At 34.6% G+C, this 23,685-nt stretch overlaps 2 protein-coding genes across 2 annotated transcripts; both read left to right on the top strand.

Annotated features, from left to right (window-relative positions):
* Positions 1-102: 102 nt before the first annotated feature.
* LOC125651487 (mediator of RNA polymerase II transcription subunit 29-like) lies at positions 103-9,096 on the top strand. The gene is made up of 4 exons (XM_048880108.2): positions 103-304; positions 5,264-5,325; positions 8,024-8,108; positions 8,460-9,096. The coding sequence occupies exons 1-4, from the start codon at positions 149-151 to the stop codon at positions 8,676-8,678; spliced, it is 522 nt and encodes a 173-aa protein (XP_048736065.1). The 5' UTR covers positions 103-148; the 3' UTR covers positions 8,679-9,096.
* Positions 9,097-9,875: 779 nt separating this feature from the next.
* Positions 9,876-20,892, top strand: LOC125651807 (nucleic acid dioxygenase ALKBH1-like). Its single transcript, XM_048880586.2, has 6 exons — positions 9,876-10,088; positions 14,484-14,580; positions 14,730-14,892; positions 16,832-16,913; positions 18,542-18,735; positions 20,305-20,892. The coding sequence occupies exons 1-6, from the start codon at positions 9,945-9,947 to the stop codon at positions 20,726-20,728; spliced, it is 1,104 nt and encodes a 367-aa protein (XP_048736543.2). The 5' UTR covers positions 9,876-9,944; the 3' UTR covers positions 20,729-20,892.
* Positions 20,893-23,685: the final 2,793 nt, after the last annotated feature.

Here is a 23,685-nt window from a genome sequence, read left to right as displayed (position 1 = left end):
CTTTTGTTTTCTTCAGTGACAAATATGAACATGTGAATTTTTAATTTGATCAATTTTATAAAATATTAATAATCAGCATATGCTATACTTGAGTCTTGTGAAGTAGGTTAAAATTTGCATCGGGATTGATATTTTAAAAGTGTTCAAAATGGCGTCGTCAGTAGAGCACTTGCGACAAGCTGGTGGGGCTCAAGCTAATGTTCAGCATCAACAAAGCGCAGGAGCACAACCTGTTAACCAGGCAGAGTGTGACCCGATCTACCGATTCAAATTATTGTTACCAAGGTTAAAGGAGTCTTTGGTGGTATGTATGGCAATGTTGATAAGAAAAACTGGAATTCGAACCCGATCCCCTGAATCTCTAGCCTAGTTAGTAGACTCTTAGGCTATTTTGGTCCAGTGGGAGCACTGCTCTTAGCATACTTGATTCTGATAAATCCGGCCGAATCGAACTAAGCCGGTATACCCAGCGACACTCTAAGAATCAAGTGACCCGGCTACAGTACATAATGAAATTAGTGACTTTATATTGTATAAACATTATTCGGCATAGAAATGACCAACATATAAAATTTACAAATCATATTTATTTCACCAGTGTTAAAATTAATAACATTTTGTTTTAGAATAAGCACTCTCGATACTACTATAAAAAATTTCCGGCTCTATCGGCTTACCCAACGTGATGCATACACAATTCTGACTCACAATCAAGTGTGTCGCCAGTCATAGCCGATTAACCCCAGTTCGCCGGATCGTTAGAATCAAGTATGCTATAATTTTCTATCAACTGAGCTATCTGGCACCGGCTGTCGAACCCGACTGACCACAACATACCTTCCTCCTTAAACAGTTATCTTGGCAGTTTGAAGACAGTAACCCAGCCCTGATCTTTATCCTCTGACAATGACTCAAATGAGAGTATAATTGAAATATATCGACACCATATAACTAACTAACTATATTTATTTCCAATCAAGGGCCCTCAAGGGGCAGCATGAAAATACATACAAATAATGTACATATACATATACAAGTAAAGAAAGAAGTGATTACAGAACACATAGTTATATACAAATATAGTGTCATATATTGTTCAAAATAAATTTTCCAGTTATATTTAGAATGGATGGCTCTTCAGAACATAGTATGTAAATGAATTTCATCATTGAGTTTAGTAAAATTTTTAACTGTTTTTTCTATAGCACCACAAAAAGATTTTCTTTCATCAGCAAACTTTTCACATTTCACATATGAATCATGATTCTTACTGATACGTCAGACCCATTGAAGACATTGAGTTTAATCATATCACTTAGTCATAGCATCAAGTTTTCCCAAGCAAAACTTATTAAATTTCAATTTGTACTATGCATATACACTGAAATCAGAATATAATGCAATTATATCACCATATAATTCTCAATGAACCTGCATTTCTACATCTCTGAAATTATTCTACATTCATGCTTGAGGTAAGCTTTGAAGTCTGTCTTTAGGTACAATTTTGCTGCAAGTAAATTTTTCTTGTACTCCTCGAACTGGGAAATCTTGTCATTATCTAGTTTAAAGGTCTCCATGTTTCTCAGAATTCCTATGAGGATTTCAAACCATGCAGTTCCATCTGCAGCCAGATTGTCAAGTCTTATAAGCTTGTGATGCAGAACAAGTAGTTAAGATCCTAAATAACATGGCCCTTGAAAGAGGAAGAAATCAGTTTCTTCGCAGCAGGACTGGTAAAGTAATTTGTACAATGGTTAAATGGCAGACAGTCTTCATTACTTGTGGAAAGGTTATAAGTTGTCTACTGCGAAGGCGCATTTCTTTTGTACTAAATGATGTTACCTGAAAATATTTTTGCCATTTACTTCAGTATACCATGTGGTCAAATTTCTGGATTATGGATCAGAGACATTAATTGCTTTTAAAATATAAAATTTTTTTTGCACAATGTCAAAAATACCTATTGATTGAAACAGATATTTCCTATAAATTATGTTAGTTGCTATTAAAAATTTATTTTACATTGGGTATTAAATCATGAAATGTATTTTTTCACAGTGCACTGCAAGTTATTTCAATGAATGGAACTTGTTAATCTTATCTATTTGATGAAGACATAATTTGGCATTGTTGATAATTATTGTGTACCTGATGAAAAACAGGATTTAAAGAAGTCTAGTGCATGCTCCAATTTTTATGCCCCCCTTTGAAAAAGAGGGGGCATATTGTTTTGCAACTGTCGGTCGGTCTGTAGACCATGTGTTGTCCGCTCAATATCTTGAGAACCATTCACTTGATGATAATGATATTTCATATGTGGGTTGGTTATGAGTAGAAGAGGACCCCTAGTGTTTTACAGGTTCAAAGGTCAAGGGTCAATGTACTCTGGACATAGGCATATAATGTCCGCTCAATATCTTGAGAACCCTTTGCTTGAAAAACATCAAACTTAGCACACTGGTACATCCTAAGGAGTAGATGACCCCTATTGATTTTGAGGTCATATGCTCAAAGGTCAAGGGTCAAACTGGGCATAGGAATATACTGACCATTCAATGTCTAGAGAACCCTTTGCTTTACAGACATCAAACTTGGCACACCAGTACATCTTCAGAAGAAAATGACCCCTATTGATTTTGAGGGCACATGGTCAAGGGTCAAACTGGACATAGGAATATACTGTCCGTTCAATATCTTGAGAACCCTTTGCTTGACAGACATCAAACTTGGTACACTGGTACAACTTCAGGAGAAAATGACTCCTATTGATTTTGAGGTCACATGGTCAAAGGTCAAGAGTCAAACAGGACATTAGAATATACTGTCCGCTCAATATCTTGAGAACCCTTTGCTTGACAGACATCAAACTTCATACACTGGTACATCTTCAGGAGAAGATGATCCCTATTGATTTTGAAGTCACATGGTCAAGGGTCAAACTGGACATAAGAATATAATGTCCGCTCAATATCTTGAGAACCCTTTGCTTGACAGACATCAAACTTAGTACACTGGTATATCTTCAGGAGAAGATGACTCCTATTGATTTTGAGGTCATATGATCAAAGGTCAAGGGTCAAACTGGACATTGGGATATACTGTCTGCTCAATATCTTGAGAACCCTTTGCTTGACAGACATCAAACTTGGTACACTGGTACATATTCAGGAGAAGATGACCCCTATTGATTTTGAGGTCACATGGTCAAAGGTCAAGGGTCAACCTGGACATTGGAATATACTGTCCACTCAATATTTTGAGAACCCTTTGCTTGACAGACATCAAACTTAGTACAGTGGTGTATATTCAGGAGGAGATGACTCCTATTGATTTTGATGTCACATGGTCAAAGGTCAAACTGAACATAGTAATATACTGTCCACTCAATATCTTGATAACCCTTTTGCTTGATAGACATCAAACTTAGTACACTGGTACATCTTCAGGAGAAGATGACCCATATTGATTTTGAGGTCAAAAGTCAATTGTTGAACTGGACATAGTAATATGCTGTCTCCTATATTTTAAGAATTATTTGCTTGATTGACACAAAACTTGGTACACTGGTACAGCATAAGGAGTAGATGACCCGTATTGATTTTTAGGTCACATGGTCAATTCACTCTTGACATAGGAAGATATTGCCTGCTCAATATTTTGAATTGATGATACTACTATCAATTAATTGATGTGTATGTATAACCCTTTTCAATTTTGCACCATGGGGGGCATATGTGTTTTACAAACATCTCTTGTTCTTTATCCATCTTCCAACTAGGGCTGGATCAATATATCGATTATCGATATACATCGATATTTTTGAGCGATACGATAACCGATACAGCGAGTCCCGTATCGTTTGGTATATTAAGAGTGGTTTTAACGTATCTTACAGCGAGATTTCATGAACGAGTTAACAAATAAATTGAAAATATACGAACGAACTGTTTAAATATCATTTGCTCCATGACTGCATACAACGCAAACGTGTCGAAAGTGTGCTCGTGGTGACGATACCGTGGTCTTAGTTTTCAAATATTACATATTTGTAGCTTGAAAAAACCAAAGTGTAACGTTTGTTGAACAGAGGTCGTAAGCTCTGGTGGTACAAGTAATTTAGCAACATATTTGCGATGACATCATAAAGTTTACTGTCAGAAAAATGGCGAGAAATCTATCGATGAATGATGTATGTAGTGATCAGAGTCGAAAGTGATCTGCAGTCGCACTTTTTGTGTGAAGAAATATATGAACAAATAAATAAAGTTATAATTCATTTGTGAATATTCATCATGAAAATAATTTCCTCTGCTGCCTTAGACTTAGAGCGGGAGATATTGTATCAGCAATTAGGGTTTGTTTAAAGCCAGAGAGTGTGAATATGCCCTTGTTTTCATGAAGAGAAAAAATATGTTAACAATATTGATAAAAGCAAATAGATAATAATTTCATGCACAATTGTTTTATGATAGATTAATTCAAGCTAACACTGTATGCAAATGAAACAAAAAGAATAGGTGAAGCTTTATTTTTTTTTTTTTATATTATTTAATCATTTTAATCCTCAAAATTAAGTGTAAATCTACTTATATTGTATCGTCAATACGTATCACATATCGTCTCTCTGTATTGCAATGCATATCGTATCGAAATTTTCCAAACGATACCCAGCCCTACTTCCAACAAATACGCTTCTCCTTTTCCTGAAGTACAGCACCTATTTTGAAGAAAAGAAAATATAACATATTTCGAAATTAATTACAACTCATCATTTTATATTAAACAAAGGGGTCTTAAGACAGCAATATTTCTAATATCGTGATTGATTCAACCTTTTTTTTTGATCTTGTGGTCTCAAATACCAACAAGAGGCTCATGGGTCACATTGCTCACCTGAGTCATCTTGGCCCTGCTTCAGTAATTTTTAAATGATTTGTTTTCAATCTTTATTCCCATGAAAACTTTTAACCATATATTGTGGCCCAAACCTAGCCCAAAAAGTTGCGATATAACTACTTGAATTCACACAACCTAGGGATGCCTTAATACCAATATGACTAACATGACCTTGCTGTTATGGAGATGCATCTTTTTAAAAGATCTTCTTTCAAGCATACATATCCTATAAATGTAAATTTTGCTCCATTGAGTAACCATAACCCAAGTGTGAGTGATGTGTTATTCAGAAATCAATCAGTTACTTTGACGTGATCATACATTTATTTATTATGATTAGTTTACAGGTTTTATTTCTTTTCAGAATCTAATGAAAATTGCTGGTACCTGCCTTCATCATAATTCACAACAGCTAGAGGATACTACGTATGCTATTATCAACTCTCTCTTTGAGTTTTAACAATAAAACTTCTCATGAAGAATCTATACAACTAAGATATGACCCTGTTGATTTTTAGGTCCGAAGGGTCAAGGTCATAAGCTCAAATGTTGTGAGAAATAGTTTTTATATACCTGTCAGAGATTGGTCATAATAATATGGTATGTTATGTTGCATTGCATCTGTCTGTCTGTTTGTCAGCACCTTGTGGGTCAGATAGAAACAGTACTTACAAGGCTAGGATTAATCAATCTGATACATGTTCTCTATTTTAAGATTTCAAATCTAGGGAAATTAGGCCATTTAAAAAAAAGGGGTTACCGTATATTTCTGACAGAGTAAATACGTTTTTTTTCTTCGGTTTTATTCTCCAAACCACTGCACATGCAAAAGGTTTTGTAAAGAATATGTAAAACAATAGAGGCATCCATATAAGCAGATATGCAGCGAAGTATATAGCTTCCAGATGCACATTAAGCCATATTGTTTACAATTTAGTTTGACCGCCATTATATGTAGGGTCAGGCTAATAACAGGAAGTGGCCAACAGTATAGGGTTTTACTAAAATCTGAAAAATACAAAACAGGAGAGACATTCTGGAAACTTGATTATTAATATAATATTTGCAAGATTATGGGTACAAATGCTGGTGAATTAATAATTTCTTAGAAAAAGTAAATAATATATATACAAGGTTCGTGACTTCCAATACATATTTAATGTTAAATAATGATTTATTTTATGATTTTAAATCAGATCTGAAATAAACCTCAAACAAAAAAATTGTTATTTGATTATTTTATGCATCTTTACCATTTTAATTTACTGTGAATGATTTTTCCCAATTTGAGGAAAATGTCACTAATTTTTCCCAATTCAAAAGGAGGGGTGGTAGTTTGAAAAACAAAAAAAATCACTGCACTACCGGTCATAACTGTTTTTTGTATCCTGGCAAATATGAAAGATTATAGAAGGGTATCCATGAAAGCTTCAGATCATATCACATCAACTGGAAGACTTGAAATTATTTCAGTTGTTTTCTTTGTGATAGTTAATGATTAAATGATCGATGTTGGATTAAAATCTAAATTCAAGTAGTTGGGGTAAGGGAGGATTAAAAACTCCCACAAGTTTCCGTTGTCCGACATCTATTGCACAATTTTTAAAAAACAAATTAACTCTATTGTGTTATTAGTATAAGTGATTAGGATCAACCTTCACCTTAGTTTTTTAAGGGAAAGGGAGGGGATCTTGATGAAACTCTATGAATTTAGTTTTTTGTCAGACATTGAGCTTTTCTTCTTGCCCAAAGGTAGTAATAGTGAATTATGATAATCAAAAAGAAATAACTTTCAAATGAAAGAAGACAACAGATCTTACACAATACTAATACAGTTATGCTTAAAATATATTTTCACTGCTCACAGCTATGTCGTATCTTGAATGACTAAAACTTACACCACCAAGAAAAATCAAATGTCCTCCTGAATACTGAAATTGGTAAACAATCTGTTATAAATTAGAAGTATTAGTAGTAGAAACAAAGGTTACATAATTATGTCCAGGGAGTATGTTATGACTCTGGCCTAAGTAGTTTAGATTATGTCAAAAGCCACCGTCCACTGGGAGAGTATTATACAGATCACAACTTTGTAACAAATATATGTTCATATATGACACAAAAAGTTGCTTAATATGACTTGAGGGTGTGTCATTATCTTGACTCTTTGTCATAGAGACCTTAGTCTTATTTGTCACAGTGGTTGCTTGTGATCTGTGTGTGTGTCATTTGTTTAAGGATCAAGGTCATTTTGACTACCATGTCAAGGTCTCTAGGAGAAAAAAATACAAAACTTTGTCCAGATCATAGCTGTGTAAAGAAGAAAGTATTACACTGTATTTGACCACATTGTTATTGATATATTGTTATTGTGTATTGTGACCATTGATCAAGGTCATTTATAAAGGTCAAGGTAATGTAGATTGTAAACCCCCAAACCCCTAAGTGGGGTTACTAGTATTGGTTTTATTTGGACATTGTACTACATGTACTATTATTAATTCATTATTTCTGAAAACTAGTTATCTATGATTGATTGATTGTATCTTGTTTAACGTCTCTCTCGAGAATTTTTCACTCATATGGAGACGTTACCAAGACCAATGAAGGGCTTCAAATTTAGGCTTTTGCTCGGCACTTACGGCCATTGAGCAGTGAGGGTTCTATAGCGTGCCACACCTTAGCTACTGTGACACGGGACATCCGTTTTTAAGGTCATCTCCGAGGACCTGTGACGTTCATACCTGATGCTGAGCATTTGGCGATGGAACTGTCACTACCTGTTTTAACAACTTAGGTCTGTCACGGCCGGGATTTGAACCCCGGCCTTCTGCATGTGGGGTGAACACTCTAACCTCTAGACCACTGCAGCGCTTATCTATGTTTAAAAAGTAAACTAAGAGATACATTGTAAAATGATAACAATGTAAAATAATAACATATGCTAGAGATTATATATTGTATAAAAACTATAATTGTAATGACAGATGACATGTGTTATAATGTAAGTGGATTTCAAAAATGTAGGAAAGGATTTTATTTTGAGTACCTTATATCTCCTTACATCCTATAAAAATGTTTTAGATGTAGTCTACTTAAAATATCTTGTTTTTAACTTTTCTAGGTCAAGTGTAGAGAATCAACTTCAGAAATTTGAAAAATCATTGGAAGAATTCTATTCTATGTGTGATCAAGTTGAAATTAGTTTGGTAAGTTCATGATATTCGTTAATTTTAAATAGAATTAATATAAACATTTTTTTCAAATAATACCAGTATTCTATGAATTAGTGATGAATTATAGCAGTAAGTTTCCTTTGTAACCTGAAATAAATTTTTTTTTTTTTTTTAGGAAGTTGCATTTTGGTTTTATAAGTTTTAAAAAGAATCTTATAGCTTGAATTGTGGTTAAAAAAAATCAGTATGAAGCAAATTACATATTTATTGAAAGATTTAGACTACATTTTTTTTCCTGTATCATCAAATGTGGACCATCTTTGTTAAAATTCTACAGATTAGTTGTTGAAATGCTTATTTTGTTTTGTTTTTTATCTTTAACAGAGACTTGCCCTAGAGAGTAGTCAACTGAATGCTGACACAGTGAAGTTCAACCCTGCTTGTGTTAACATTCCCAATGAGAAAGGGGAGCTTCCCTCCACACAGAGGTTGATGCAGTATCCACAGTACCAGGCCATTGTCAGACAACAGATCCACACCGCGAAAGAACTTCATGACTTGTTATTACAGTTCTCTCAGAAAATAACTGCTGCAAAGACATGAGAGAGAGAGAGAGAGAGAGAGAGAGAGAGAGAGAGGAGCGATTTATACATTTTCCTGAGCGTTACCATGTTTTTTTTTATAAGTTCATATACAAGAGTGGGGAGGGTTTACAAACAAAGCAGATACATGTATTTAGGACCTGTAGGTGTTGTGCTTCTTTTCTTGATTTTTCTTTTAATTTGTTAGTAAATGTCATTCATTTGAAAACCCCACCCCCACCACACTCCGCCAAAAAAAAAATCCTGGATCTGCCCTGATTATTATGTTTATTTATTTGTAGAATGTAATTTATCAATCAAAGCAATTAATACAGCTGTTGTATTTTGTAAATTGTTATGAACCTTTGATGTAAAAAGATCTTGCATTCTTAATCTTTATATTAAAAGTGTTGTAAGTAATAAAATTGCTTGTAAATTAATTATTCCTTGGTCTATCAGCAAATTTTGGGCTAAGAGTAAGTTGCTGAGGTGTATGTGTCATTAGATTAAACAATATTGGCACAAATGCTGAGTTTTACAATCATAAGTTCAATATCCTATTACAGTTATTATATGTTAAATTATAATGTCTATAAATGATTTTATCATGCAATATATTTGTAACTATATAAGATATTTAACACATAAGATGGTTAAGTGTTCCTCGTCATTATTTGTAAATATAAAATAAAAATTTCTCTTCCTGCACTAATAATGCATAAACATAGCAATCAACATTGTAAAAAGTCACAGGAATAGTTGTTGCAAGAGTTTTGTTTGTGTATTGGAGATTATATAGTTTTGTAGAGCACCCCTATGATAAGGTAATAAGAGATCCATGTGCATATAGTAAAATTTAAGCCCTATAATATAAACATAGGCACTCGATGTTTTTAATATCTATAATGAAAAAAAAATGTTTTCCTGTAAACATAATATTTCAGGAAGACCATTTTTTTAAATTATAGATATAGTTAACAAACAAGACTCATAAACGGCATTTACTGAAATTAGTGTTATCTTTCAATGTTACAAGTAACCCGTTCCTTGAATTTCAATTTTAATTCGATTTCAAAAGACAAAATCGATGATAGTGCCCGATTATTACATCAAATTTGATGTGTAAGATTTGATTTACACACAATAACATTAAAAATTTAAATATATATTGGAGATGTTAACTCTTTTACTCGATACGAATGTGTTTGGGCTCAAATTGTCAAGCGCCCATTATCCCCAACTTTCCGATTTCGTCAGAAGCAGATGGGCAGTCGGTAATATAATAAAAATGGATCTATACGAAGATGATACAGAGTCAGATATTGTTGAGCAGGACTTATTCAAACCAGAATACAAAAAATATAAGAGGAAAGATAGACAACTTGAACTGAATGACGTGATCGACTTTACCTATGAAACCAATCTGGACAAAGTAAGTAATATGTTGACGGTGCTACCGTTTGAGCGAGCGCAGCTTCATGTATGTACATATTTTGTAATGTTCATGCTTTGATCAGGTTCAATTTAAACAATATCTATTTGCCAAATACGTATTACATGAATGAAATTAGGTAGCTGAAACAGATAGCCCGTTTTAGTTTTCTCCCAGGGTTTTATATTATAAATCATTAAAACGTGTATACATGAATGTGATTGAAATATTTTCATGCTATATATACATTTTATTTCTGCTGCCTTCACTGTGACTTGCTTAATCTTTGATACACGACTTGTTCTGAACTGTATGCTCTCAGCAGTCGACTGCCTCTACTTTACTTTTTAAGCGCTAAGCGTAGCTTTTTTTTTTTTACTCTCATTTTTTTCAAGTTACTAATTGTATGATAAAAATGCCCAAACCTTTCAAGTTTGTAGAACTGTTTAAACAGCACTGCCTGTGAACATAAAACGCATTTCAATATAATGATAATTTAAAAATAAATCGATAAATTCAGCTATTGGGCATGTATATGCGCGCATCCCCCCCACCTATTCTCTTTAGAGAAGTCGAGAGGCATAGCCTTCATCGACTTCTCTTCGCAAGCATTCATGTTTTGATTCTGGAAAACGTGTAAATGCCGGAGTCAGTGACGGTTTATGCTTCGACCGACGTTTCGACTCAGATGTACCTGGATTTATGCAATAGACAACTTGTTTTCAAACATGTAATAGCAATACACAAAACCGTCACAAGGAAATCAAAACTTTCTTGCTTTTAATCCATTTTCAACATGCCCCAGTTCCGGGTTTAAATCACAACTCTGTTTACGTCAGCCTGCTTTCTCTTAACTGGTCCCCTATTGTGACAGCTCCCAAGACCAGTTAACGTGAACCCGGGACGGGCATGTTGAAAATGGATTAAAAGCAAGTAAGTGTTGATTTCCTTGTGACAGTTTTGTGCATTACTGCTAAATGTTTGAAAACAAGTTGTCTATTGCGTAAATCCAGGCACATCTGAGTCAAAACGTCGGTTGAAGCATAAACCGTCACCGACTCCGGCATTTACACGTTTTCCAGAATCAAAATATGAATGCTTGCGAAGAGAAGTCGATGAAGGCTATGCCTCTCGACTTCTCTAAAGAGAATACTCCCCCCCCCCCCCCCCCCCCCCACCACCACCACCATGCGCGGATCACCCCCCACATGCGCACCTATCTAATTTTTAAAAAATAAAATATGATAATCCCTTTGTAGCAATGGTATGTTCCAAAAGAGAAAATTAGAACAATTTTTATAATATTGTCCTAGGATTATCCTAGTTGTAACACAATGATGAAATATTTCAGCATTCATATATAATTATTGAATAAAATTTAAGATTAATTCACAAAACTAGAATTATTAATGATTTTTCAGTAGTTAATAGCAAGTGGCATGGTAGGTTATCATGAGGGGGGGGGGGCATCGTGGTTTGCATTACCGAACATGTTAAAAGTAAATGAATTCAAGCACTCATTATTTTCAGTGGCCAAAAAAAATAAATAAATAAGTAGATAAAATAAAAACTAAAAAAGAATTTTATCGATTTTTTGTAAAAAATTTTAAATAGCATTAATTCAGTACCTGTGCTCTCTCACACATAGAGTAATAAATTTATTGAGAATTTAGTATTTTAATCAGATTTGTGGTTTGCAGTCAATTATACACAATTTGTATTCGATGCCATATTACGTATGCCTAATGTGTACGTATATTCAATATTGTCCCGGTAGTATGACTTTTACAAATGGAAATAACGAGTACGTATTGAGATCCGCCACTGTCAGTCTTATTATGACGTACGTCAAAACGTGACGTACGTCAAAACGTCACACCTCATCTTAGCCTGCCTTTCATAAACATTGCACTTCGTTAAACATTTCGCCTAATGGTGCACTGAATTTTGGAGCTAGAAGGCTACAAGATTAGGATGATAATTCACGTAAGTTCACAATCATATTCCAAGGTGTGACTTTGTGAGATCTCAGCCATTTTTGACAAGGGACTTCTGGGATTGGTGTCAAAAAATTTTCCTTGTTAGAGGTTTAGATTTAGCTCGGATTATTTCCCGCGCTCTAGTCATTAGAGCTCGCAGTACGAGCCAGCGCTTTGCGCTGGCTCGCTACGCTCGCTATTACTTGCAGGATTCATTACCAAACGTCACTAGATTTTACAATGTAGTAAAAATTACCTACGTAGGTGTAAAGACCAACCGAAAATTTACGTATAGATACTTCAGCACAAATCAGAACTTTAAAACAGTCGGGCGTGGGCAAACGGTAGATAGGTTGGGAACTTCTACTGCCTCGCTATTAACGCTTTTCTAATGATGCGATAGAGTCTCTCTCTTAATCACGCAAGTTGAGCACCGTTGAGCGTGTTCAGACTGCTGCATGTTACAAAATCGTGGCAGAGTAGTGACTGGTGGAAGGCTAATCTTTGCGAGATTCGACGAGGCTGAATAAAAAGAAACCCCACAAAATATTCATTATAAATTATTGAGAGCTTGAAGTCATACCCTTAGATTCATTCACAATATGTGAACAGATCTAAAGAAATGTTTGTAATCATATTGTGACAGCCCCCCCACCCAGTTAGAATGATATCTATCTGTGTCTTGGGACATGCTCAAACCAGGTCTGGGACATTATCATTTTCACGATAGAACATTCTGTCCAACAACAACCCACCCTCCCCCCTTGCACTCAGTTTAGGTCTTCACTTTGACTTGACAGTAATATCAATCAGAGTCTGCAGTAATGCTGAGTATTGTTATATAGTTTAATGAAAACTCAACCAGGACGAGGCAGAAATATATCATTATGACATTCATGCTAGTCACTTCGTTATTTCCACCCCAAAATGATTTTTGACAACCCGTTTGTTAGCCTAGTTTACCCAAATGGCGACCTTGTGACGAATTTGGATTGTGATTAAAAATTTGTTTATATTTAGAAAATGAATGTAAATCAAAATAATGTGAAAAGAAATAAATCCAATTGGTAAAATTTCGTTAGTATTTTGGTCTGGTGTCATAATGGAAGTTGTCTTTAAGAATTCCGGAGATGTCTCATTGCATTTTATTACGCAAGGGCAAACATCCGCTTAAAGAATGTGGGCATTTTCTCAACCTTGTTGAGGTAAAGAAACAGGGTTACTGATGCCTAAACAATCTAAGAAAATGTTAAACTATAAAGGAAACATTAAAGGGGGGCTGTTTAAGACATCGTTCACCCAGGGGCGTCCGTGACTCATCTATGAAGATGAGAAAATTCCCGCGTTATCTCCGACTTAATTCAGGGCTCAATATCATTCAGACTTTAAATTGTAAAAGAAATATATAACCTACCTATTCTGGACACAAGACAAGGACAATTGTATACTTTAAAGACAGAAACAGCACTTAAAATTTAGGTTGAAGCAAAGTGAAAAATCTGAGAATCAAAATGGTGTTTGGTTTGGTTTTCTTTCAATTTTGGGTCCACTAAGGCATTTAAGGGCTTACCAGAACAACAAACATACATTACGTAAACTACAGAGAGGAGAAAAATCTAAAATGATAGACCTACATAAATTGTCCATTTGAAATATAGTGTGAATGAAGTTGGAAAAGGTGAATGTTACTCAGAGTGAAGTTCAGAGAATGCAATGGTAGAGAGCATGGGAAGTTTTGGAGAGAATAAGAGTGATTAGAAGGAGATGGGTGAGAGTGAAAAACAAGTAGTTCCGGCAATTTATTTTTTATTTTTCTTCGTTGGATACGATATTCCAATAATTTTTCAACCAATGAAAAAGCATGTAACATGTAAAATTAAATGATATAGAAATGCAATGAATTTAAATAAAAATACATTTAAAGGACTTTTTGTTTGGGCAACCTGAAACCCATTTGGGCAACCTGAGATTAGTACCTAGGTTGCCCGAATGATGAGTCCAAATTCTGACGAGTGTCGAACATTGTGAGGGTATAGAAACATGGGGTAATTTTCATAAGCGACAAAGCTGAAGTTTTGACTTGCATATTTCATATTTGCACCATGAGTTGGTTGAATGAAAACCTTGTCTGAGATAAGCTGCAGCTGAACTATAGCTCTCTGGGGAAAAAATGGGAATGTACCTATTTCTGCAGGAAGTCTGAGACTGTCTCTGGGTTAAAAGGTCTCTGTTTCTGAAAATAGATATTTGTTTTCTCTGCAGTAATTAGAGAATATGCATTGCAGCATCATGGGTTGATATATGTCTGAGATACAGGCACTTGTTTCTTAGACTTTGCAAGCTACACGTTATGACTAAAGAAATGGGACGGAATGGCACAAATGTGGTTTGAAAGGATATGAACTTTATATTTCAGGTTGAAGAAATATCCTTACAAGAGTCTCAACATCCTGCAGTGAGAGGATTAAAACCAGTGAAAGAGTGGAAAAGTTATGCAATCAAAGGATTTCCAGGTAAATGTGTCACTCTATAAAACAAAGATCTTGTAAAAATCACTGGATTGTTACATCTACAGCTTTATACATTATGATTTGATTTCTTGCAATTTTTAAAAAGAATGATCTTGCCTACATGTACTAGAAGGTAATTTTTGATTGTGTAGGGTTCATCTTCATTCAAAATCCTTTTGAGGATGGAAACCAGAGATATTGGATTGAACGATGTGTTCTTGACTATCCCAATAAGCCTAGCAAGACTATTTTGGACAACTTGGTGGACATGAGCAATATAGATGATATTTGGTTCTTCAGCCAGAATCAGTCTGAGTATGGGAAAATACATACATATATATAGAGAGAAAGATTTGAAATGAAAGCGCCAAAGCTTTACTAAACATCTTCGTGTATCTTTTTTATTTTTTACCTATATATATATATTTGTATATACAGTGATTTATTGCACCCAACTTTTGCTGAAGTTTTGTGTAGTGGAGGAATTTTAAATTTCATCCACTCATCAGTTTTGTTTCCATTTAACACGGTCATCCAGCCCATATTTGCTCTTTAACACAGATTCTTATGTAGCATGTGTATTCCTTTTTGCAATTCATTTTGGTCAATATCCAAATAAACTGATGCCCCACATGAGAAAGTATGAGCAGAGTACAACACTCCTCTTTTGTTTGTTTGTGTATGATTGTCATCATAATTATCAGGAGAAGGCCATGTCATGATGAAAATGACCTAGCATTATTATTTAACATTTGTATGTGTTATTTAAAAAGATTAATTGAAATAGATGCATAAACACTTCATATAATCATTGCAAACTTTACTTTCTAGAAGAATTTTGTAAATAAACTTTTGATAATTTATATCTCATATAAAGTTCATTTTTAGGTCACCTGAGTCACTCAGGTCGTCATTGTCATTGGTCTTCATCCGTTGCCGCCCATCATGTGTGGTCCGTTAACAAATTAATGTTAACTTCAAGACTAATTGTCTTCAAATTTGATATGAAGCATGATAGGGATAAGATGAATATAGATTGTGATTTTTGTAATCATTGTACATGTACCTGGGGGAAATTCCAAAACATTGCAAAATTTTCAAAAATCTTCACTACCTTTTCACATCTTAAAGGAAAACTAAATCGATAGTCCGAAGAGCATGAAACCCTCTACCAAAGTAATTTTCATCACCCTCAGGATGGAGTTCTTTCCTCCAGGGTGGTTCCAAAATGGTTATATTATGAAAATTTTAAAAATCTTCATCTTTTCTCCTACACTATCAACTGGACACTGAATGCATGGTGAAGAACTGCATGAAACCCTCCACCATAAAAGTGTTTTCCATGACCCCCAGGACAGGGGTTCACTCTGGGGACCTATTTCTATTGGTTTGCATCTGTTGTGTGTTAACAACTACCCTTCCAATTCTCTTCAAATTTGGTATAGAGCATCTTAAGGACAATGAAAACATTAAAATTGTGAATTTCAGGACTCTTAATGGCAGGGCAAAAACTGTCAAATTATGACCAGTTTTCAATAATATTTTCTTTACAACTGAACATCTGTAAAAGAAACTAAAGGCATAATCATATAGTAAGATGATGTGGAGCATTGTAAATTTCATGATCCTTTGGGTAAAGGTTCTGACTCCAGGGTTGGGCCAAACTTGTTACAATGTAAAGCTTTTAATGCGAGGATGATAGTAACGGAATTAATGATGATAGTAACGTAAGAACTTTCGTTACTATCATCCTAACTGTTTTTTCAAAGACGAATTTTCTGTTCATATGAGCCGTATGAAAGATAAAATAACACCTGATCGTAATTGTTGCTAGTGTATGATATTTCTTACGTACATATCATTCACGGATAAACAATACAAATAGGTATAATAAGTAAACGTGATCGTTACTATCATCAGTTTAATACCAGTGAGTTTGAAGGCCTGTACCAAAATTATAAATTTCATGATCCCTGGGGTAAGTGTTTCAACTCTAGGGTGTGTCCAAAATAACTTGTATTATCTTTCATCAGTATGGGCACTTTCAGGAGATTTGTGTTTTAAGAACATATCTTGTTTTATGCTTCTGCTGAATATTAGAATTTAGCTTAGATATGCTGAACAGAAAAATTATTATAGATTTCATAGCCCTTCTGGCTAGTGATACCTTTAACTAATACTCAGGTGACCAATAAGGCCTGTGAGCCTCTTGTTATCCACTTTTTCTTGCTGAATTTCATTTATATTTCTTTAGCAAAAACATCACTGGTAAAGACAGTCTCATTATGAAGCTTAGATGGGCAACTATGGGATATAATTATGAATGGAATTCAAGAGTAAGTAAAAAGTAACTTTACTATTTGTACATGGTACTGTATACAAGGGAATATTTACCCCCATTTTATTTTCACCCCTTCACCCTCATTGTCAGTGAGCAAATTTAAGACTAGACGAAATATTTTTGGTCTTATATCTCTTTTAACACAATTGTATCTGGGTAAATTTGAAATGGGGGTGAAACCATCTGGGGCAAGAATAACCCTGTATACAGTATCTATATATAACTTGCTTTGTTGGGTCCCACCATATCAAAGATATGGATATGGAATCACTGTAGTAATCACTGTGTCAGACTGTTTGTCAATTCATCAACACTTTATGTAATACATCACGCTCAACTGAATTAAAATTAAATGTTAGTTCCACTATATAATCTACATGATGAGTATGCAAGCAGATCTAACATCTAATTTTAATTAGATTGGATATTGTTAGGAGTGTTTATGATTTACACATTCTATAAGTGGACAGGACAAGGGTCAGAGGAAGACCTCTACAGATTTTGAGGTCAAAGGTCAAGTTCACTTTAGCATTAATTATTTTTTACACCTATTATGACAAGGTGTGTAAACAGATTGAATAACATGCTTTAGTATATTATGATAAATTGTATGCCCAACATTTAAATTCATGTTATATGCACATTAACTGTCCAAAAATCATTTAATGCTTATTTTTACATTTTCTCAATAGAGTGCTCTAATACATTGAAATTTATTACTTACTTTGTACACATATACAAGTATGTGAACATTACTTATATTAACTTTGAATAAGTTAAAGCCAAAAATGCAGATGTAGATTGTACATGTACCAGAGTACCTGAAAAAGTAAAGAAAAAGAAACACATCTCTAATGTTTGCAGTTTGAAGAAAACTGTTTAGTTCCTTGGTTTTTCCCCATCTGCTGGGAAAAAATCAAATTTGGTAGGATGAACATCAGACCTTCTTGTATCCATATTTTTCTGTAGCTCAGGGATCAATTGTGAATCGATTGTCAGTGAATTGTCTTGAACACAACTTCGACGTGTTTGTGAATTTAAAACCATCTTGCTGAAGATTCTGTACCCGTAGTCATCAAATTCTGGATGTAAATGGACATTATCCACAAAGGGAGATAAGTCAAGAAGCTCTGAATCTAATTTCAAAAGCAAGCAATATTATTCTTATTATACTCTTAGTCTCTGTGCATAAAAATGGTCTCTGTGCATAAAAATACATTTACCGTTTTACTTACTAGTATGTTGTATACATATGAACTGACTTCTCTGAACAAACAATAAAATTTAATGTTACACAAACTATTGTATCCTATGACCTTTAAGTGAATGATGGTCGTAAAAAGAGGCTTACAGATTTCAAGTCATGGGATCTAAGGTCAAGATCACACTGTCAAATTGTTTGAAAGGACAGCTTTGATATTGTTCAATCTGCAGACTTTGTATTTGCTGCATAGGTAGGAGAAGGTAACAAATGGCACTTACAGATTTTGGGATGTTAAGACATCTAGGCCACTGTTACAACAGCTTTATAGACATGGGCTTACAGTGAATATTCCAATTCAAACTCTGTTAAACTTTTTCTGATTGTGTAATCATGAATTCAGCAATATTTGTAATTTGCAGGCCTACTATGATGAGATGAAGTCCTCTTTTCCCTGTGATCTGCATGAACTGTGTCGCTACATTGCCTCCACCATTGGTTACCACCATTTCTCGGCAGAGACGGCCATTGTGAACTACTATCACATGTCTGGAGATATGGGGCCTCACAAAGACATCTCAGAAATTGACCATGATGCTCCTCTTCTTTCTTTTAGGTAAAATGTGCTGCAGTATTAAAGAGAATGTGTGCGAATCGGTTTTAAGTTCACCTTAGCTGAAAGCTGAAGTGAGTTTTTCTGATCAAAGTCTGTCCATCTGTGTGTACTTTGTTAATTTTCCTATTTTCAACTTACTCTCAAGAAGCAGTGGGTCATTTTCAAAACCTTGCCACAAAGTTTACTCAAATGAAGGGCCATTCCAAAAGGAGATCATTGGGAAATGATGAAATTGAAGTTTGGTGCTTTAAAAAAAATTCTCTCAAGAAGCACTCTGCCAGAAAAGTCAAAACTTTCATGGAAGCTTCTTATATATAAAATGAAGATTTAAGTTTGTTCAAAACATTTCCCCTGGGGTCAGGACAGGGCAGCAATTGGGGTTTAGAGTTGCACACATTTATACTTCACCTCAATCTGATTAAAATCAGATCCTCGATCCGCTCCTTTATTTCTTTTGATTTGTCGCTACTCGAGTAGCGACAAATCAAAAGAAATAAAGGAGCGGATCGAGGATCTGATTTTAATCAGATTGTACTTCACCTCTAATACATTATGTTTACAAATTGTCAAATTAATAAGCTAGTATCCTTATGTAGTGTAAATTCAAGTTTGTTCAGAGCTGAAGTTGGGGACCACAAGAGGAGTTTAAAGTTTTGCATAGGAACGAATCTTAAAAACCATATGTCAAAGTGATATGCAAGTATCCTCATATAGTGTGGATTCAAGTTTGTTCGAATTATGAAAGGCCCCCGAGATCAGGTTGGGGCCACTTTGGAGTTTAAGGTTTACAAAGGAATGTATTAGAAAAAATATTTAATAATCTTCTTTTCAAAGACTACAAGTCTACAATTCGTAAAAATTAGTATCCAGTTATTTACATTTACAATGTTTTTGACAATGATATTTTACAAATTCTAATGATAGCCATTTACTCATGAAAGTGCTGCATTTGTTAACAATGCACTTAAAAATCTTGATAAATATAGTCATCTATCTTAACAGAAGGGAATTCTGACCAAGTGAAAGCAGAATGTAAATATAAGAAATAAATTTTAATTTATTTTTTAAAATACATGAGCACATGAACTACAATGCTTCATGAAGTACTAGCATTAAGTATCACAGTTCATACCTTCATATATTTTCAAAAATGAAATTTATTTCTTATACATCCTCATATAATGTTATAATGATCTAGTTCATCAATACAACCTATCATTGGGTCATATATGTGGCATATATGCCACTCAATGGGTAAATCTGTGGGTATGTATAGATGGATTATGTCTGTACAATTATATAGAAAATTTAACAAATCATTGATATGCAAGTGTCCTCATGTAGTAGGTCAAATTTGTTCACACTACGGCCCAGGAGTTGGAGTGACAACAGAGGTGAAAAGTATGAGTATCTACTAGTATGTATGAACAGGGTACATCAGGTGAGAGTTATGGCCCATGGGCCTCTTTTGAACAGATTTATTGATTATATGTGATTAGTTTTGCTATGATTGTCTCTTTATATACATGTAGTACAGATATCAGTATCAGCAATTAATGTTTCTTTCAGTTTTGGTCAGGATGCTCTGTTCTTGCTTGGTGGATTGACAAAAGCCACAAAACCCGTCTGTCTCTCTCTACACAGTGGCGACGTGTGCATCATGTATGGGGACTGTCGACTTGTGTACCACGCTGTACCCCGTATTCTGCCAGCAAGTCTTGAATCCCTCAAACACCGCTTCAATTTTAGCAGTACATCAGACATTTGTGAAAACAAAAGTCCGAAGGAAATAGACATATCCTCTCAAGAAGTGTGTGAAGTCAAAGCAACAAGTAGACAGGGTGTGAACTGGGAATTGTTTGATCAATATTTACAATGTACAAGAATAAATATGAATGTCAGACAAGTATTACCACCCGGAGGGATGAACATCGCAGATTTCCCCCCACCTGTCTGTCCATCAATGAATTGCAGCAAAGAAGGGAAAAAGTAGAAACCAACAAAACATTGTGAAAATTCATTGTTATGATTCTTTGATGAGTTTCAAAGTTATTAATAATAAACAACAACAACAAAAAAGACTGATTACCTGGCTGTCAATGTTTGAATGTGTTCTCCTGTTTCTGTGAACACAATACATGTACATATGTAATGAAATAATGATGTTATTTTTATGCCCCCCTTTGAAAAAGAGGGGGCATATTGTTTTGCAACTGTCGGTCGGTCGGTCGGTCTGTAGACCACATGTTGTCCGCTCAATATCTTGAGAACCATTCACTTGATGATAATGATATTCATATGTGGGTTGGTTATGAGTGGAAGATGACCCTATAGTTTTTCAGGTGAAAAGGTCAAGGGTCAATCTACTCTGGACATAGGCATATAATGTCCGCTCAATATCTCGAGAACCCTTTGCTTGAAAGACATCAAACTTGGCACACTAGTACATCGTAAGCAGTAGATGACCCCTACTGATTTTGAGGTCATATGGTCAAAGGTCAAGAGTCAAACTGGGCATAGGAATATACTGACCATTCAGTGTCTAGAGAACCCTTTGCTTGACAGACATCAAACTTGGTACACCAGTACATCTTCAGAAGAAGATGACCCCTATTGATTTTGAGGTCACATGGTCAAGGGTCAAACTGGACATAGGAATTTACTGTCCGTTCAATATATTGAGAACCCTTTTCTTGACAGACATCAAACTTGGTACACTGATACGTCTTCAGGAGAAGATGACCCCTATTGATTTTGAGGTCACATGGTCAAGGGTCACACTGGACATAGGAATATATTGTCCATTCAATATCTTGAGAACCCTTTGCCTGACAGACATCAATCTTGTTACAGTGGTACGTCTTCAGGAGAAGTTGATCCCTGTTGATTTTGAGGTCACATGGTCAAGGGTCAAACTGGACATTGGAATATACTGTCCGTTCAATATCTTGAGAACCCTTTGCTTGACAGACATCAAACTTGGTACACTGGTACATCTTCAGGAGAAGATGATCCCTATTTATTTTGAGGTCACATGTTTAAAGTCAAGGGTCAACCTGGACATTGGAATATACTGTCTGCTCAATATCTTCAGAATATTCAGGAGAAGATGACTCCTATTGATTTTTAGGTCACATGGTCAAGGGTCAAACTGGACATAGTAATATACTGTCCACTCAATATCTTGATAACCCTTTTACTTGACAGACATCAAACTTAGTACACTGGTACATCTTCAGGAGAGGATGACCCATATTGATTTTGAGGTCAAAAGTCAATAGTTGAACTGGACATAGTAATATATTGTCTCCTATATTTTAAGAATTATTTGCTTGATTGACACGTACCAAACTTGGTACACTGGTACAGCATAAGGAGTAGATGACCCCTATTGAATTTTAGGTCACATGGTCAATTCACTCTTGACATAGGAAGATATTGTCTGCTCAATATTTTGAATTGATGATAATACTATCAATTAAATGAGGTGTGTGTATAACCCTTTTCAATTTTGCACCATGGGGGGCATATGTGTTTTACAAACATCTCTTGTTTATTTCAATAACTTTCAGACCCCCCCCCCAAAAAAAAGAAAGGAAACATAATGCTAGAATGCTTTTTCTCTGTTCCTGTAAACACATAATATTGATGCAGTCAAATTTAAAGCATATGAGATAAGATGAGTCTGACGGGGGAGGGGGGGGGGGCATTAATTATTCTTCAAAAGATGAACATGAAGACATAACAAATACAACTTGAAATATAAAGTGGAGTGATACAAAAAACTATAAGATCACATGAATGAATACAATAACAAAAAACTTATAAAGTATAGAAAATTAGCAAAAAATGTCACAATCTTCTGTGAATACATAGAACCAACCAATGATGAGGGCATACTTTGAAAAATTATTCTTCAAAAGATGAACATGAAGACATAACAAAATCAACTTGAAATACAAATATAAAGTGGAGCGATACAAAAAACTATGAGAGCATATGAATGAATACAATAACAAAAAACTTATTAAGTATAAATAATTAGCAAAAAATGTCACTATCTTCTGTGAATACTTAGAACCATCCAATGATAAGGGCATACTTTGAAAAGGTGCATATTCGCAGGAAATTCTGATTTGATTTTTTTTCTGGGAGTTACGCCCCTTTGAATTGAAATTTGCCAAAATTAAATGTACCACTGAAAGTTTATCAGTTCAACTCCTCTGAAACCACTGAAAGAAAATATCATGTAACTTTGTATTTGACATAGACATACTATGTACATGTGCATTATCGCAAGAAATTCTGTTTTGATTTTCTATGAGTTTTAGCCCCTTTTGAACATAGAAGTTTTCTAAACAATGTTACATAGGACTTGAGTAGGTCATCTAGTTAATTGCGTGAAAATAGTACAGTATAGTACAATAAGATTTGTGATAATAACACAACGAGCTTGGCCCGTGTGGTTTACATGCTATTGAAAATGGTGACATGGAACATAGTACTAAAACCTTTTTGAAAGTTTTCTTCCTTTTGGAACAATTATGATTTACGTCGTATATCTTGTAATAAACAACGAAGTCCAATATCAAATTTTAAAAGTATAGCGAAAACGCCACATGACATCACAAAAGACATTTTAAAAACACATGCCTTGTTGCAAATTGTCATTGTAATAGGAATGGTTGTATTCTGTGTTAGACTTTCATAGAATGGTTGTATCCGTTGTTATACATTGTATTTTAATTACATGTATCATTAATTATCATCTTAATTGCAAAGTTTTCTTCCTGGCGTTTATGGTATACATTTGTAATGATGTTGTCTTTTAACTGATGTAATTGAATTCTAGGTGGATTTTTCTGTTTTCTAAAAAACAATCAAGAAAACGAACGAGTGAGACCAATTTACACGAAATTTTCTAACTGTTGAAGTGTTTTAGCAAGTGGT

This window comes from Ostrea edulis, chromosome 5, assembly GCF_947568905.1.
Source record: "Ostrea edulis chromosome 5, xbOstEdul1.1, whole genome shotgun sequence".
NCBI lineage: Eukaryota > Metazoa > Mollusca > Bivalvia > Ostreida > Ostreidae > Ostrea > Ostrea edulis.
The sequence above is the reverse complement of the archived record's forward strand: the minus strand, read 5'-3'. Positions and strand labels throughout refer to the sequence as shown.